At 49.6% G+C, this 17,569-nt stretch overlaps 1 protein-coding gene across 2 annotated transcripts; it reads right to left on the bottom strand.

Moving 5' to 3' along the window:
- Positions 1 to 7,265: 7,265 nt before the first annotated feature.
- Cdc25b (cell division cycle 25B) lies at positions 7,266 to 17,462 on the bottom strand. 2 transcript variants are annotated; one of them, XM_032904236.1, is made up of 16 exons: positions 17,037 to 17,462; positions 16,181 to 16,302; positions 15,495 to 15,546; positions 13,347 to 13,388; positions 13,147 to 13,183; positions 12,807 to 12,929; positions 12,593 to 12,715; positions 11,829 to 11,960; positions 11,289 to 11,369; positions 11,029 to 11,202; positions 10,721 to 10,813; positions 10,238 to 10,300; positions 9,977 to 10,075; positions 9,657 to 9,790; positions 8,757 to 8,868; positions 7,266 to 8,603 (listed from the first exon to the last, which is right to left on the bottom strand). In XM_032904236.1, the coding sequence occupies exons 1-16, from the start codon at positions 17,234 to 17,236 to the stop codon at positions 8,463 to 8,465; spliced, it is 1,728 nt and encodes a 575-aa protein (XP_032760127.1). In that variant the 5' UTR covers positions 17,237 to 17,462; the 3' UTR covers positions 7,266 to 8,462. The 2 variants fall into 2 exon arrangements, with proteins under 2 accessions (XP_032760127.1, XP_032760128.1); XM_032904237.1 differs by lacking the exon at positions 12,593 to 12,715 and having other exon boundaries at positions 12,762 to 12,929; positions 17,037 to 17,461.
- Between the last annotated feature and the right edge of the window lie 107 nt (positions 17,463 to 17,569).

Here is a 17,569-nt window from a genome sequence, read left to right as displayed (position 1 = left end):
TCTCTCCCAACCCCAGGGATTTTCTTAGCCCCATTTTTCAGATGAGGAAATAGAGGCCCGAGATGATGACTGAATTATCCCGATGTGTGTGTCACTGGACATATGTGCCAGTAGACTTTAGCTCATCTTTACACTCCTTCTGTTTCTCCTCCTCCATTCCCTAGTAGCTACCCCATAAGCTAGTTTAGCCTCCTCTCCTTAGACCCGTGGAAGGCCTAACACCTCCAGCTATCCTACCACCGTCCAGCCAGCCAGCCAGCCAGCCATAGGAACTTCCTTCTTGCCCAGAATTGGGTGTTTTTCTTCCAGCACTCCCAATCCTACCTCAGGAGCCTCCCCAAGCCTTCCTTCAGGGAAGTAGTACTAGCCCAGGCCCAGGAGAACAAAGATATATGTGATTTGTCCTTTCAAATAGCCTTGCTTCCTGTAGGGCTGCAAGCCAGGAGGCTGCACGAGGCAGTCTAAGTTCAGCCACGTGAGCTCCCTTTCCCTCTCACTACCCCAGACCTGCTGACTCCAAATCTGGCAGCTGCAGCCACCCCCGAACCCCACCCCTGGGTGTGCACATCAGTGTGGGCTGAGGGTGGAGCTCCTGGCACCCACACTTCTGTGTGGAGAGGGTAAGCACGCTTCTTCCTCCATACAGGTACTGTAGCTAGCAGTCCTTTTCAACTGTGCAGGATCTCACTCCTTATCCGGTTCCCTTGCCCCAACGGGACCATGACTCAGTTGTCATCTGATTGTTTCCAGATTTCACGTGCCCGTGGACTTCCCTGTCCAAACCCTCAGGACCAACGGGTTTTATGTTTGATTTTTGGTTAGTTGTTTTGTCTTTTTTCAGGAGGGGTTGGAATTTTTTTTTAATTTGTTCTCTTTTTTGAGACAAGGGTCTATCTTGCTCTGGATTGCCTGAAACTCACTCTTGTAGAACAGACTGCCTTAAACTTGCAGCATCCTCTGGTCTCTGTTTGCCAAGTACTGGGATTATAGGTGTGCCACCAGACACAGTTTACCAATGCCTTCATTGCCTGCAAAAAGTGGGGCGTCCATGTGTTCAATTCCAGGGGTGACAGACTCTAAGCAAAGCTTTTTGGAGGCATGAAGGCTGTTGTCATCGCAAGAGTTCAAACTAGAGTTAACAAACAGCCAATCCAAGAGTCCCAGGTGCCCAAAGGACCTCAGGTGGGGAAAAGTACACCGTAGATTAGCATTACCTCAGCTCACAGCATTGAAGTCAGAAACTAGGCTGGGTCAATATTACTTAAACGCCTGCCTAGGCCAGATTGCAGTTTGTGGGCTCAGCTCACAGCTACCTGCACTCTTTGCTATACAGGAATAACAATTAATTCAGACAAAATTATAATTTGTCCAAACCTTTTTGGTGTGTGTGTGTGTGTGTGTGTGTGTGTGTGTGTGTGTGTGTGTGTGTATGCACTCCCAGTCATGTGTTCAGGGGTGCAGGGCTGCAGACCAGAGGTGGACATCCAATATTTCCTCTATTGCTTTTTCCCTCACTCTTTGAAAAGGGTCTCTCACTGGACCAGGAGTACATTGATTCGAATTTGGCTGCCTTTAGTGATTGACCTAAATTATTAGCTTAATGGAATTCAGAATCATCTAGAAGACAGGTCTCCGGGCATGCCTGCAGGGGATTATCTTGGTTGGCTTAATTGAGGTGGGAAGATCTGGCCACCATGAGTGGTGCTATTCTCTATGCTTGGGTCCTGGGCTACATAAAAATGGGAAAGCAGGGGTTGGGGATTTAGCTCAGTGGTAGAGCGCTTGCCTAGGAAGTGCAAGGCCCTGGGTTCAGTCCCCAACTCCGAAAAAAAGAACCAAAAAAAAAAAAAATGGGAAAGCAAGCTGAGTTCTAGCACCTGTTGCTTTTTTTCATGACTTCAGATGCTCAAATCCTAGCACTGGAGAAATGGAGACAGGAAACCATAGGATCCCCAGAGTTTTCTGGCCAGTCAGTTTAGCCAAGTCAGAAAGCTCAATGAGAACCCCTGTCTCAAAGAATAAAGTTGAGATTGTGGAAGGCTCACCTGACTTCATTACTGACATTGACCTTTAGCCTTCACAAACACACACACAAGTCTTAGATAGATGTTGTGGCACATAATTCCAGATATTCAGGAGGCCGAGACTAAATAGATGATCACTTTAACTTAGTGGTTTTGAGGGCAACATGGTATGACCTTACTTTTTTAAAGACAAGTTTCATATCATAGCCCAGGGACGGGCCTTAAAATCATAGCACTTTTGCCTCAGCCCCCTAACCCAAACCCACAGGAATAAGGGTCCTGAATGGTACTGAGGAGTCAAGTGGGAAGACCAGGGATGAGAAGTAAAGACAGAAGTGAGGTCAGGAGGCCTTGCATAAGCTGATGATGTACGCCAAGCAAGTTTATTAAGGAGTTCCTCTTACCAACTATTCGCAGAGGTGGTAGTGGCAGTGGTGGTAGGGTGGTGGTGGGAATGGCCAACGCCAGCAAATCAGACAATGTTGGCAAAGAGAACAAAGGGTATCTCAGACCCAGCTGCCTTACAATGATAACAACAGCCCAAGAGAAAGAGTTGGTTCCACAGAAATAGCAACCTTGGTTCCTGAAGAGGCACTCTCTCCAGCCCTAGACCAACTTTGCTAAGTCCATTCCAGGACAAGGACACAGAACTCAAGTTTCCTTTGTCCTTTCACTGGGGCCTCTGAGAAAATCTCGAGTTAGTCTGGCTTCTCACAGCCTCTAAAATATTGGGGTTACAGCTGAGCGCCTATGCTCAGCTGAGAGCCCCATCTTAATCAAACAGAAAAAGAAGGTGCACTAACCCTTGTGGCAAAATCCTCTAATCCCAGCTGCTTGGAAGGCTGAGACAAAGTCATCCTCTACTATGTAGTGAGTTCAAGACCAGCCTGAGGTACGGGAGGCTCTATCTCAACAGCAAAACCGTGAAAGCAAAGGGACTGAAAACAAGAGAGGGCAGAGGTGTTGCACTTAGTAGGTCACCTGCTCAGCGGGTGCGAGCTCCACACACAGCTCTGCAAAACTATAGGTAAATAAAGCAGAAGAACAGAACAGAACCGAATGATACACATCCATTCTATAGACTCAGCACTAAAGAACACCCACCTTATTAATGAGAAAACACAATATCAAAATCATCAGGCCAAATGAAAAAAATTATAAGCAAAAAGAGTACCAACTATAGAATTTATAGGAAGTTCATGAGAGACTAAACCAAAGTGCTAAAATAGGAATCAGAATAATGGATACCTATGGACCAGCAAGAGAGCCTGTGATATTCTCTACTTAAAAGGACACACAGCCAGGTGATGCTGGCACATGCCTTTCGTTTCAGCAGGACTCAGGGAATAGAAGCAGGCAGATCTCTGAGTCAAGGACGGCCTAGTCTTCAGAATGAGTTCCAGGACTGGCAGGGCTACACAGAGAGAGAAAAACAAAACAAAAACAAAAAAAACCCCAAACAAACAAACAGAAAAAAAAACCCAACAACAAAAAAAGAAGACACGAGATGGCTCAGATGTTAAGAGCACTGACTACTCTTCTAGAGTTCTTCTGAGTTCAATTCCCAGCAACCACATGGTGGCCCACAACCGTCTGTAATGGGATCCAATGCCCACTGAAGACAGCAACAGTGTACTCATAAAATAAAATAAATGAAAATCTAAAAAAAAAAAAAAAAAAATGGAGATGACACATGCTAGGGACAGAGTCAAGTGGTAGAGAGCTCGCTTTGCTGGGTTCAAACCCAGAACTACAAAACCACACTACCATCTTACTAAAAACACCGCCATTGGTCCAGGCCTGGTGGTAAACACCCTTAACCCAATACTCAGGAGACAGAGGCGGGTGGATCTCTGACTGGAGGCCAGTCTGACCTACATAATGAGCACCAGGCCACTCAGGATTGCACAGTGAGACCCTGTCTTTAAAAAAAAGTCAGGGTTGGGGATTTAGCTCAGTGGTAGAGCGCTTGCCTAGGAAGTGCAAGGCCCTGGGTTCGGTCCCCAGCTCCGAAAAAAAAAAAAAAAAAAAAAAGTCGTCGAAAGAGTCACAGAGTAAGAAGCTCATGAAGTAGATGAAGGCTCTCCCTATTGTCTACCAGGTCCTATGGCTTGCCTCAGCCAGACCACAACAGACAGTACTTGAGCTTCTGCCCTATTCCGAAGAAGAGTTGGTAGCACAGCAATGGCTGCTCCCAGGCTCCCCACAATCTGAAACTCCAGATTGCCTTGATCCCAGCAAAACCACCACGACTGGCTGGCATCCCAGGAGTTTAAATGCCTCACCTCCTGCCCCATGTTTTCTCTTTAAGAGGAACACAGCAGCTTCCCAGGAGAGGTGAAGGTAAGAGGTTCTGCTCTCACCTCAGCTTCCCAAGGCAGGGTGTATCCTGGGGAAGGCAGAGGCCAAGAGGTAAATTCATGATTGCCTAGGATCCCTGCCTTCCTTGGCATGGATGACAATAATACTTGTCTTGGGGAAGACTTCTATCTCCAGTCTTTACCAATGCCCTCTGCATTCCTTCCACCTCTTAGCTCTTGGATAAAATGTGCTTCAGATCTCCCGCTGGAGGCTGAGAAGACAGAATGTCTAAAGGTGTCTGTAGTATACATACAAATTACCCCATTATTACTATTGTAACTATGGCTTATGTAGGAATCCATATAACCAGGGTGTTGTGTAACAGTTTCCATCTTGCTCAGAAGCTCCTTAAGCAGGAAATGAACAACTCAAATAGGCTCCAGGAAGTCCCTGAAAGTGAGCAGATTCACTAGGCTCCTCGCTGCCAGTTTAGAAAAAAACAGAGCCAGGGGTGGGGGTAGGAAGTGGTTACACACACATTTAATCCCAGTTATCTCTCTGAGTTTGAGGCCAGCCTGATCTACAAAGCTAATGCCAGGACAGCCAAGGCCACACAAAGAAACCCTGTCTGGAAAAACCAAAAAAAAAAATAAAAGCTGAGCTTCCCTTTTAGAAAAAGCAATACTTAGCTGAAAAAAAAAAAAAAAAAAAAAAAGAAAAAAAGGGCTGAAGAGATGGCTCAGTGGTTAAGAGCACTGACTGTTTTTCCAGAGGTCCTGACTTCAAATCCCAGCAACCACATGGTGGCTCACAACCATCTGTAATGAGATTTGATGCCCTCTTCCTGGTGTGTCAGAAGACAGCTACAGTGTACTTTTATATGCTAAATAAATAAATCTTTTAAAAAAAGAAAGAAAAAGATCCTGAGAGGAAAAAAACTCTAAAGAAGACTGAGACAAGAGCTGCCTGGAAGAAATTTATACCAACAAAGGCACCTAGAAAGGACATGCTCCAACCTGTTGAGCTGCCTGAAGCGGTTCAGTGAGCTCCAGGTTTCCTATCTTTTGTGAACTGTTACCCATGCTGGCTGGGCCTTGGTGATGCCATTGTCTTTTAGTCATTTCTGCTCCTATAGAATTCGCTGGGTCACCAAGTTGGACCCATGGATTTGCTGTCTCAGGTGAGTAGACCTGGCCAGTTTTATGTCAACTTGACACAAGCTAGAGTCATCTGAAATGAGGCAACATCCATTGATAAAATGTCTAAGATCCAGCTGAAGGGCCCAGCCCACTGGTACTATCTTTGGGCTGGGGTCCTGGGTTCTATAAGAAAGCAGGCTGAGCAAGCCATGGATGCAAGGCAGTAAGCAGCACCCCTCCATGGCCTCTGTGTCAGCTCCTGCCTCCAGGTTCCTACTCTGTTTGAGTTCCTGTCCTGACTTCCTTTGATGATGAACAGTGCTGTGGAAATGTAAGCCAAATAAAACCCCTTTGCTCCCCAAGGTGCTTTTGGCCATGGTGTTTCATTGCAGCAATAGAAACCGTAAGTAGGACAAGTATATTTCCTCTCAAGAAAAACTTTGTCACACAACTCAGGGACATCACCAGGTTGCACAAGGCCTGGCCTAGATAGCCTCCACCCTGTCCAGGGACAATATAGACAGATGATAGCAGAAGCAAGGCAGCCTAGCCCTAGTTGCCCCCCTGATGCTCTCAAACGTGCAGGGTAACTGATGTGCCCTGGGTAGGATCAAATGTCTCTGCTTCTGTGTGCTGTGTCCTCAGGGCAGGTAAGTACCTTCTCAGAGCCTCCAGTTGCCTTCCAGTGACACCAGACTACCTGGGCTCTGAGTGGGTTAGATTTCCTGTCCCTCACCTATTTTCTTGTATAGGTATGCAGTTTGTGTCTTTTTCTGAGGTGAGTTCTTTATCCAGATAGATGCTGTTTAGTGCAGAATCTTTCATGACCCTCCCTCCATCCATAAAACCCAGTGCCTAGACCATTAAAGCCACATCCCAGCATAGCCCATTTTCTGTGCCATTCAGGTACTCTAGACCAAGGGTAACTGCAAAACGGGGCACATAATCATAGCTCTATCTATTTCAGAACAAGCCCCATAGAAAAATGAGACTCATACTGGAGGTGTATTCACTCTGGATCACTACCTCCTACCCATTAAGCTACCCCAGCCTGGTTGTACCATCAACTCAAAAGGGCCTATAACCACAGACCTCATACCTAGCGGTCATTTGCACTGTTTATTCTAGCTCAATCATGCAGATTGATCTCTAGGAGTTTGAGGCCAGCATGGTCCACATCATAAGTTCTAGGCTAGCCAGGACTGCATAATAAGACCCAGTTTCATTATTTTTTTTTCTTGAGAAGCTTGGTTCATTTGGATTGGCTCTTTTTGCTCTTCTGAGGAAACACAGCTGGGGAAGGCCTACATTTTAAGGACTGTGGCATAATCCTTGCAGTTTAGCCTGAGGACAATGGAAACCACTGGCAATTCCTTGAGGTGTGATAAAAATCACTCTTACCACTAAGAGCAAGCTTGGAGAAGGGTGAGCTCAGGGAGAGCTTGGGTAGCACAGGGAGAGAGGGAGGGGGAAGGGAAGGGGAAGGGAGATCCAAAGCCCTAGCAGGAGAGCCATGCATGAGACTCACCAGCTAGGAGCAGTGGTGCATGATTACAACCCCAGCGTCAAGGAGGTCAAGACAACAGCCACAAGTTTGACACCACTCTGAGCTACATAGGAAGAGGACCCTTTCCTCTATTTCAAAAAACCAGAGAGCAGGGAAAACTTGAGAAGAGAACATGAGGTATAAGGTCCCTCTCCTCCAGAGAGTCTTTCTACCTCCACTGGTCTGTCTTCACCCCCATCCTACCATCCAGTCTGCTATGGCCTGGTCAGCAGCTCCGCATAAACGAACAGATTATTCAACTTGCTCAGTGCTTTATTGAACCAAGGCCCCAACAGAGGATGCATTGGGGGCCTTCCAGCATGACCTTTTCATATGTAGATTCTCAACCCAGAAGTTGCTTCTTCCTCCCTCCCCCATGACAATATTTCTTTAATATTTCCAAATGTTAAGTGTAAAGACTTTGTACACACACACACACACACACACACACACACACACACACACCCTCCATAGGCCATCATGCTTACCAAAATACTTCACTCGATTTGTGTGCATACATGTGTACAAGGCACTGTGCATCCATGATCATCCAACAAAGGGCCTAGACTCGGTCACTAGTACAGCAACACGGAAAAACCATGCATACTCAGGAGGTCTTCTGGACCAGATATGGAAAGAAGGACAGAGAGGGACAGGGAGGGACAGAGAAGGACCAAAAAGTGAAGCTCAGTGACTGGTCCATTGCCCAGCAACAAGTGCTGACCAGCGAGACTCTAGGGTTCACAGCAGTGAGGATGGGGCTCCCAGAGGCTCCTGAATCAGGCCTTTGCTCTAGCTCTGGGGGTCTTAAAGGAGAAGATCCCTTTGTGGGCTAACAAAAGCCAAGCCTAATGAGTACATGATATTTGAATCTCTAGTCCCCAGCTGTACAAGGGAGCCTCCCCAGCTGTCAGTGTGTCCTGGGACACGCTAAGTGAGACAGACAAAAATGAAAGCTATGGGTAAGACGACAACAGGAAAAGTAAGCACTTATGCTTCCAATGGAGGTATCTGTGCAGAGGCCAGGAGAGGAGAGCAGACACAGCCCTGTGCAGCAGTGTAGCGTCCTGCATCCAGGCCACCCAAGAAGCTACTGTGCTCATCTTAAAGGGCTGAGGCTCTCCCTGCGAAGGGGTAAGACAAGGAGTCAACACAAACAAGGAAAAAGGAGATTGTAAAAGGGCTCTTGTTGAACACAAAGGACTTCCTCTTAGCTGGTATTCACCCATTGGTTCAGCTCTTTAAGATGGGACCAGTACCAAGATACAGAAAATTAGTGGAGTGAGACAGGAAAATTGAGGACAGGGACAGACAGATGTGACACCACACCATCCCCCCAACCCCCTATAGCACCTGAGGCGTCTAGCAAGTAGGTGGCCGCATAGGCCCATGGGACCCACTGGCTCGCAAGCCTCCTGAGGTAAGGATGGTGGCAGGACTGAGGCTGGCTCGTCACTGGTCTTGCAGCCTGCTACAGAGTTCCCTCCTGCTCCGTTCCCCAGCCCAGCTGCGTGTCTTGAGGCGGAAGTTCCTCAGCTCATCCCGGAAAGCTGCATGGTTCATGGGTCGGTAGTCCTGGGGCTCACAAAAGTTCTAGGGGATGAGAAGATGAGGAGAGTCCATCAGTATGGGAGAAAGAGTAAGTTCTGGGGGCTGGGGTGGGGGTATGGGTAGGGCCTATAGCCTAGTTGGGTCCTGTTCCTATAGTCCATGATGGGAGAGCCGTGACCATCCCACCCATGGTACCGGATGCTGCGGGAAGAACTCCTTGTAGCCGCCTTTGAGGATGTACATCTCGGGGTAGTACAGGCTGGGATAGTCGTTAGCTGCACGGTCCCGTTCCCTGATGAAGCGGCACCTGGAGCATCATGGGAGGAGGTTCAGGGCAGGCCGCATGTCGGAAAGAGACCATGCCCTGTACACACTGCTTTAAGAGCCCCCAAGTGCACAGACTTCTCAGCACAGGCAAGACTGCTAGGCAAGACTGGTTACTAGGTAGCAGACACTGGGTACAGCAACATAGAAAAACCACATATACTCCAGGGTCTCCTGGATCAGAGGTGGTAAGGACTCAAGGGAGGATGGGAAGGGAGGATCAGAAAGATCGAAAAAGTGAAGCTCTGTGACTGGTCCATTGCCCAGCAAGAATCATATGAGAAAGCTGGAACCCTGTGCTGGAGGGGTGAAGTCCTGTGCTGGAGGGGGGAAGGAGATTCTGGTCTGCTGAGACAGATGCTAACAGCTGCGAGGTGGAGCTGGTGGCCACCCTGGACCAGGAGGCAGAAGAATAACCATGAATGCTAGGACAGAGGAAAGACAGCTGAAGGAAAGCAATGGACCCCAGTGGTCGTCAGCACAGGAGCAGGGTTCCAAGTGCTTGAGTGTCACAGTTTCCTCAGATTTTAAGGATGCTACTGTACTTGGCACTACGTTTTGTGGGTATGCAGCAATGGACTGAAGACGGTCTGATGATGTGGGTGGAAGGAAGACAATGGTAAGATACGTCGTCTATAACAGGAGAGCTGAGGTCAGCTCTAAACTATCACATGCAGCAAGATGCTCTGGCACTTGGTACCAGGCAAAGAAAGCCGAGGGCGGGTCCCGGCTGGCCACTGACCACAAGGACGGGACAGAGCTAGGACTCACATCCGTGGTCCACGCTCAGATGAGAATTCACAGTGGAAAATGAGGATGATTCTCTTGTCCAGGTTACAAGGCGTGATGGGATGCTTCAGCAGAAAGGTCTCGGCATCCGGTTCCAGGGGCAAGTTCACAGCATTCTGTCAAAGGATCTGGGGGTCAAGCTGAAGCCTGCACCATGGCCCTTCTTGTTCAGTTCCCAGGTAAGTAACCCCACCTCTTGCTGGGCAGAAATCCTCCCCATAGGAAATTCACCATGGAAGGCTATTCATCTTCTCGGCAAGGAATCTGAATGGAGGGCCTGGCCTTACCAGCATCCGTCTCACCTTGATGTGCCCGCCTTCATACTCATAGGGGTATCTGCAGTCCACAATTACAAATTTCTCCACGATGTTGCTGAACTTGCCTGTCAACAGGGCCACCATCTGTAGGAGGCCATCAAGGTTGGTGCCAGCAGGGGAGACTGGTAGTCAAGGTTTTCCCTCTCTCTTCCGATAGTCTATGCATGCAGCCCATCCCCAGAGGAAGACAAGAGCCAAGAGAAGGTGGTCCCCAGTGCACCTGGACAGTGGCTCAACCCTGCTTACAGTTTCTGGTGAGATGTACTTGAGGTCTTGGTGTTTGCCATCCACAGTCTGCAGGAGGAAGGCCTGAAGGGAAGGAGGAGGCGGAGTCAGGGAAACAGGGAGGCTGGAAGGACAGAGGCAACACCTGCTTCGGCCTTCAGATTCAGCTGAGAGAAACCTCTGGGGGCCTGCACCCAGGGAACAACCTTCTGAGGGTAAAAGAGGAAGGAAAAGCCCTAGACCTTCTTGCTTCCTGCTCTTGGGTTTGAAAGCCGAAGGCTGAGGCAGGAGATGGCATACCAGAGATTGATTTGGAAATGTTTTTCGAGGCTGAGATGCCTGGACAGATTTGAGGTGGCATCCGAAGGGGAGCCAGAGGGAGAGTCTGCATGAGAACAAGAATGAAAAGATACAAAGGGAAGAGGGGACCTCTGGGGACAGATGGCTCCTACATTAGGGTTCCAGAGCGGGTGAAAGAAGCCTCCTGAAACCCTAGAGTGCTACCTTAGAGTAATCTCCAATCAGGCCACGGTGGTCACTGTCCAGGATGCTTTCAATCTCGTGACACAGGGACTTTGAGCGGAAGACCCGGGCCTTCTGGAAAGTAAGGCAGATGGAGGCCAGGGTGAGGGAAGAGACTGCCTCTCAGTGCTGTTTGGTTGAGACCTCCTTCCCCTGCCACCTAAACAACCAGCTGCACACTACCCACTGCTGCACCTTTGCCCAAGAGAGGACACCCAGAGCATCTGCAGCCCAAACACCACCCCCCAGGTGAGCAGCGACAGCCCAGCCCCCCAGAGAGCGGAACTAACGGGCTCTTCAAGCTGCTGCTCTTCCAGGGGTGTCACACTCTTCCTGCGCTTGCTCTGGACAGGGACGTCCCTGTCGTGGGGCCGCTCTAGCCTCTTGAGGATGGGCCGGATCACACTGCACGGCATGGATGGAGAGCGGAAAAGCCGCTGGCACTTGCTGAACATGATGAGATCCTGGCAAAGGTAACATGGCAGGAGTCAGAGCCTGGTCCCTCCACCCCATGTCCCCTTAGCTCCGAGGGGGCACTACTGGGCATCACCTGTTCCTCTTCCTTATCCAGCTTTTTGACCAGTGGAGCACTAATGAGGTTCTCCATGCCTGCGGGGACCATATCATCATCCTGAGGTCAAAGCAGTAAGGACAGAATCACCAACTCAAGCGTGGAGTAAATGGTGGAGAGTCTTCTCTTGCTTACTCCCAAAGAAACACTGGTTGTCCCCAGCCCTGCTGACTATGGCAGCAACACTGCCCCACCCCACCCCCAACACACACACACCCACACACACACCCCACACACACACACACACACACACACACACACACACACACACACACACACACACACACAAAGCTGCACAAAACACAGCTGCTGCTGCTGCGCTGGGCTTGCCCTGACCCAGAAGTACCTTCATCATGCCTAGCCTCCATTCCTCTGCAGCACCAGCCCACCTGGTCTTCTGATTGGCCAATATCAGTTCCCTCAAATTCTTCTGACATTGGGTGAGGTTGGAGTCTGGCTGATAGCCTGGACTATCCAAGCAGAGAGCAAGTAGGGGCCTTGTGGACCAAGGCTGTTTACCTTTAAATCACTCTCTAGGATGTCCACAAATCCGTCATCTTCTTCAGAAGCCCTTTCGACAGGAGTCAAGGAGGAAGAATGTGCCACAGGGCTCGCCTCCTCCACGTCCATCTTGCACTCAGTGGTAAGACACTGTCCAAATGGCAAGCATAGAACACTCAGGTGGGGACCTGTCACTCCTTCTGAGGAAAAGTCTGCAGTACCCAGGCGGTTGGTGGGGAAGGAGTCTTCTACTGTCTCTTTAAAAAAGTGTTTTAGCTTTTATTTATTTATATTTTTAATTTATATTTTTAATTATAAATATACAAACATATATTTATATATAAATAAAATATTTTATAGCTTTTATATTTATTTATTTGACTTTTTTCAAGACAGGGTTTCTCTGTGCAGCCCTGGCTGTCCTAGAACTCACTCTGTAGACTAAGCTGGCCTTGAACTCAGAAATTCCCTTGTTTCTGCCTCCCAAGTAAAGGCATACACAACCACACCCAGATATTTTTTTAATTTTTAACTTTATTTTATGTGTATGGGTATTCTGCCTGCACATATGTCTGAGTGCCATTTGCAACCAGTGACCACAGAAGCCAGAAGTGGGTATTAGGTCGTCCGGGACTGGAATTATAGAGGGTCGTGAGGTGGGTTGGGAGCTGGGAATTGAACCAGGTCCTCTGGAAGAGCAACCAGTGCCTTTAACCACTGAGCCATGTCTGCAGCCACCACCTCTCCCCAGAGCTGTTCCTTGGCCCTATTCTCCTATGTACCATCAAGTCAGGGGCTGAGCTGGGCCTCTGGGTAAAGGCCTCTCTGCGGCTGGCCCATTCTGCCAAAGCTCGGGCAGAGCTGGAATGAGGGAGCTTCTGTGGCATCTTGAAGATATATCCATCCTGTGGGCAAGATTGGAGAGGAGCTATCAGGACAAACCCAGTGTACCCTTCTCTCCCTGGAGATCCTCCATCCCGGTCTCTGGAAGCGCACGTTCTCTTTGTCCTCCCCAGGACTACTGGCAGCTCTGTAGCCTGCTTCATCTTTCTCCCAGCTGCCCAGTGCTTGGGAGTTGGTGATGTTCTGTAGCACAGGACTGTGTCCCAGCAGCCTCACCTAGGGAACCAGACAGGGCAGTGATTACTAAAGGCTGCATTCCAGGTATCACCCAGGATACCTTCTGCTACCTTGCTCCGTCTGACTCTCCAGCCCCTCTCCCCCCGCCCCAGATGAAATCCCATCTCCCCCAACCAGTCCGGGAATGCCTGGCTACTTCAAACACATCTCTCAGGTACCCCCATAAGCTCCCTGTCAGGCCTCAGAGGATACTCACTGGCAAAGACCGGAAGCGTTTTATGGTAAATTGCTCACTGCAAAACAAAACAAAACAAAACAAAAACAAAAACAAAAAAACAGTTCAGAGCTGTGAAATCGGAGGCCAGGGACTCAAAGCAGGCAGGATTCCCTTGCACCCACGACATCCACACCACACAAGACAGCAGGAGGTGGGTAAGGAAGGAAGGGAAGACTCACTTTTGAATGACCCGACTGGCTGCCTGAATGGCCTGTTCAAACCTAGGAGAGAGCAGAAATGACCCATTTTCCCAGTAGCCCAACATCTACCCCAAGCCTCAGGCCCAAGCCTGGCTCATGCCCATAGGGCCAGCAACAAGGGCAAGGACGAGGGCCTGTGGTCAGGCTCCAGGAGGGGAGAGTAGAAAACAATGCACTGTTGGTGGGACCAGGGACCAAGGAGGAAGGGTTTGAGGCAGCCTGGAATTGTAAAGGCTGCTGTGAATGAAAAGCAGGCCCAGAGAAAGGCAGTGATGGAGACAGCTGGGGCAGGTCACAGGGTCATTAAGACATCACCAAGGCAACAGTCTCGCCAGCCTGCACACACAAGCACAGGCCTTCCACCTGTATGCAAATTACATTAGTGGGGCCATATGGCCACCATGAAAGGCATTGATCCATCCCAGACAACAGGCTGAAGGTACCCTGTAATATAGGTGACCCTGGGGGTGGATGCCAGCAATGCTGGGTTTCCCTTTCTGCTAGCCACTGGCCTGGCTCCCTGGACAGGGGCTGCTTGGTGATTTTTCTGGATCAGCCCAGCAGACCCTTTAGTGACAAGTATACAGGGTTACATTCTCTCCTCCCTCCTATGGAATTTTCTAAGACCCAACCTCTGTTCCACCCCCTCCTTCTGTCTTAGAAGAGGCTAGCCAGCAAGGAATTCCAACAGATGCTCTATTTGAGGCTGAGGCGTCAACTTCTACATACAGGCCCTGCCTTCCAATGTTGCTGGAACACCTGTCATGTGGAGCTTAAAACACACACACACACACACACACACACACACACACACACACACACACACCCAGCTTCTTTCTGAGAAGCTGTAAATAGTCAAAAGTAAGTGCAGACTAACTGGAGAGGCACTTAATGTCCAAGTGACCCTCAGAGAGGCCTGTGTGCAATCAACCTGGCATCATTTGTAGCTGGGCCTCAGGGGTGAGGGATCTATCTGTGTTGTCGCTAAAAAACAACGTACACTCCTCCCATCCCCACCCAACTCTCGATTTCCTGTTTGTGAATAAACCCTGAGACCAGCACAGTCTGATCAAAGACATCAGGGGGAAATAGTAACCCCCGCCCTAAACCAAAAGCTGTGACTGGCAATGCCCAGCTGTTCCTCCTAATGACTGACAGCTACTCCACAGCTGGATGGGAACAGGTGTGCTCTACAAGGCTCTATTGTGCCACAGCCAAGGAGGAGGAGTCTGCTCACAGCAAAGACCAGCTTTCTCCTCTCCATTCCCTGTTGCAAAGGGTCTGGTCAAGGGTCAGTCAAAAGCACCAAGTGTCAGGGAAAACTGGGAGCTGCTGATGAGCCGGGCCAGTCAGGCCAGTCTGCAAATGCAATTTTTGTTTGGCCTAGGTTAGCCTTGAACTGCCTATCTTTCTGTCTGATCTTCCAGAGTGTTGGGCCACCACACCCAACAGGACCATATTTTTTTCTTTTTTTTTTTTTTTTTTTGGGGACCCAACTCAGGGCCTTGTGCTTAGGCGGCGCTCTACCACTGAGCTAAATCCCAACCCCAGGACCATATTTTAAGTTTGAAAAAATGTTACATGTACAAAAAAAAATGTATACAGGAGAAAAAGAAAATGGGAACATGAGGGGCATTGTTTTTCTGAATGACAATGTTAGCTGGACTAATATTGGAGTATACTTTCCCAGAGGTCTGTGACCTGTGGTCCTGAGCCCACGTTCCTCTGGCTTCTATGATATCAGGCCTTCTCTGAATAAGGAGCCAGTTCTTAAGAGTTAGGAAGAAACCAACCCCTCGCAATGGGGATCCTGAGGAACCTGCCTATTATTTGGTTTCCCTTTCTTAAGCAGGATACTGGGGGCTGGAGAGATGGCTCAGTGACGAAGAGTATTTGCTATTTTTGCAGAGGACCTGAGTTCAGTACCCAGCACCCACATATGGCAACTCACGACAGCCTGGAATTCTAGCTCTAAGTGTTCCAAGCGCTATAGGACAACACGCTTACACGCACATATCCCCATGTAGAAAACCATATAACACATAATTAAAAACACATTAAAGAAAGATCAGTCCTCAAGAGCAGGTGCCAAGTCCTCAGTGGAAGGACTCCTCCCCCTCTACTCACGTGCGCTCTGCTGTCTGTGGGTCCATAGGGCTAGGGGAGTCCATGCAGAGACCTGGTGGGACAGAGCACCTTGGCTTGCAGGTAGCAGCCTTTCCTGCTTACTTTTTCCCCAAGAAAGGAAAAAGAAACCTCTTTCTCTTTGAGATCAAGACATACTTTAATGGGATGCTGCCCCCCATAGGACGTGGGGCTACATTCTCTATTTACTATGGAAAACGTATCTGCACTTTTTTGTTTTATTTATTTTTATTTTTTAGTGCTTTCTAAGCATTTTTCTTAAGCTGGTTTAAAACAACTTGGAAAAGATAATGGTTTTCTAAGGAGAAAAGGCTACAGCTTAAGAGAATGCTTCACAAGGACAGGCTTTTGGTACCAAGTGCTGTCTGGGTGGAGCTGTAGTTTAGTGGCTTTACCGCTAGGTTTCAAGTACGTAAGATACCATCTCCTACCAAGAGCCGTCCTTCCCCAGACTCCCAGTTTAGGCTGGGTGTGGTAAGACCCACCAGAGGTTTGTTTTCCTCATAGTTTTGAAGGCAAGGTGGGGGATGATTCTGTGGAAAGGACCGGGATCTATCTCATGGGCAGAGAATTTAGAAGGTCCAGAAAGTTCCCTGATCTCTTTTGGTGGTGGTGGTGGTGGTGGTGGTGGTGTGTGTGTACCCCCCACTAGGGGCCCTGGGCCTTACCTGCATCAGAAGATTCTGAGGACTCAGATGACAGGGAGCACTCAGAGGTACGTCTGGACAGGGACAGGTCTGTCAGCCTGTTCTGGAACGACAGGCTTCCTACTTGAGTTTTTGGGGTCTCGCTAGGAAAGGAGAAAGAGGCACAGAGGAGGAGAAAAAGAAATTAATGTTGGATTTGGAAGCTGGTCGGTCCATGAATTCCCCAACTATGAAGGGCCCATCTATCTGTCACTGAGAGGTGATCCTAGGACTAGCCTGTATCTCAAGTCAAAGCATTTCATTCTACTGAGGCCCGAGAGGATCTTCTCTGGGTTGACTGGTTCAGGAAAGACCCTTCTAAGGGTCTGGAAGAGTGAGAAGGATGGGCAGGAGACAGCCCAGAAGCTCTGGAGAACCTTCTCCTGCTGGGCACACATCCTCACCTCGTCAGCATTTTCCAGGAGGCAAAGGCTAAGCAAGACCTGGCTCTCTGCTGCAGCTGGACCGACCACCCAGCTGGGACCCCACAGGTTAAGGTGGCCCGTCTTTTTTCAGTTTAAGCCTTAGGGGAGTTTGGGAGATATTTTCAAAGAGCAGGGCACAGCCTTTTAAGACCCACTTCTAGGCCAACCTCATGATCCTCTGCCTAAGAACAGTGTGCAGGAGGCACAATGAAGGAGCAGTGAGGTAAATGATCCTTAGACGGTCGGTCATCTGGAGGGTGTAAGTCACATAGCTGCTGACTCAGCACACTGGTCCCATGTCACTGAAACAAGGCTAAAGGCGTCGGTGTGCTGCACTCCATGGCTCTGGTGCCTGGTGTCTCCTGGTCCCGGCCTCCCATCCCACCACACCCAGTGCCCTTGGGGCATCCTACCTGCCGAGCCCTGCGAGGTTGTACATGGTCTGGGTAAGAGTGGTAACCGGAGAGGAGGAAGCCGCACGCTCTGGAGACCCCAGTAAGCCATCAGACCCAAACCCGAAGCCTGAGAGGTGGCGCGGCCGCTGAATGCCACCCAGCACGCGGGCAGTACTGAGAGCTGAGCCCGGCGCAGACTTCTGCGGGGGTACCTCCATGGTGGCGGGGCGGGCAAAGGCTAGCTAGAGGGCCACAAGTACAGCGGCCAGCAGACGCCGACCCAGCTGGCTAGGCTCCGAGAGTGAGCCTGGGGTAAGGGGAAGGAGGGAGGGAAGGGAGGGAGGAAGAGCAGTGGGCCTGGGAGTGAGGAGAGGGATGTGGGGAGGAAGGGAGGGGAAGACGCGAGCTGGGCAGCTGCCACCTCCACCTCCTTATATATTCGAAAAATAACAGCGGCAGCGCCGCCAGACGCCACCAATGGGGGCGCCGGTTCTGGGAGGGCGGGACCAAGGGCGGGGCTCTGGTGGCTTGGGCTGAGGCTGGACCAGCTA

Source organism: Rattus rattus, chromosome 5 (assembly GCF_011064425.1).
Source record: "Rattus rattus isolate New Zealand chromosome 5, Rrattus_CSIRO_v1, whole genome shotgun sequence".
Lineage (NCBI taxonomy): Eukaryota > Metazoa > Chordata > Mammalia > Rodentia > Muridae > Rattus > Rattus rattus.
The sequence above is the reverse complement of the archived record's forward strand: the minus strand, read 5'-3'. Positions and strand labels throughout refer to the sequence as shown.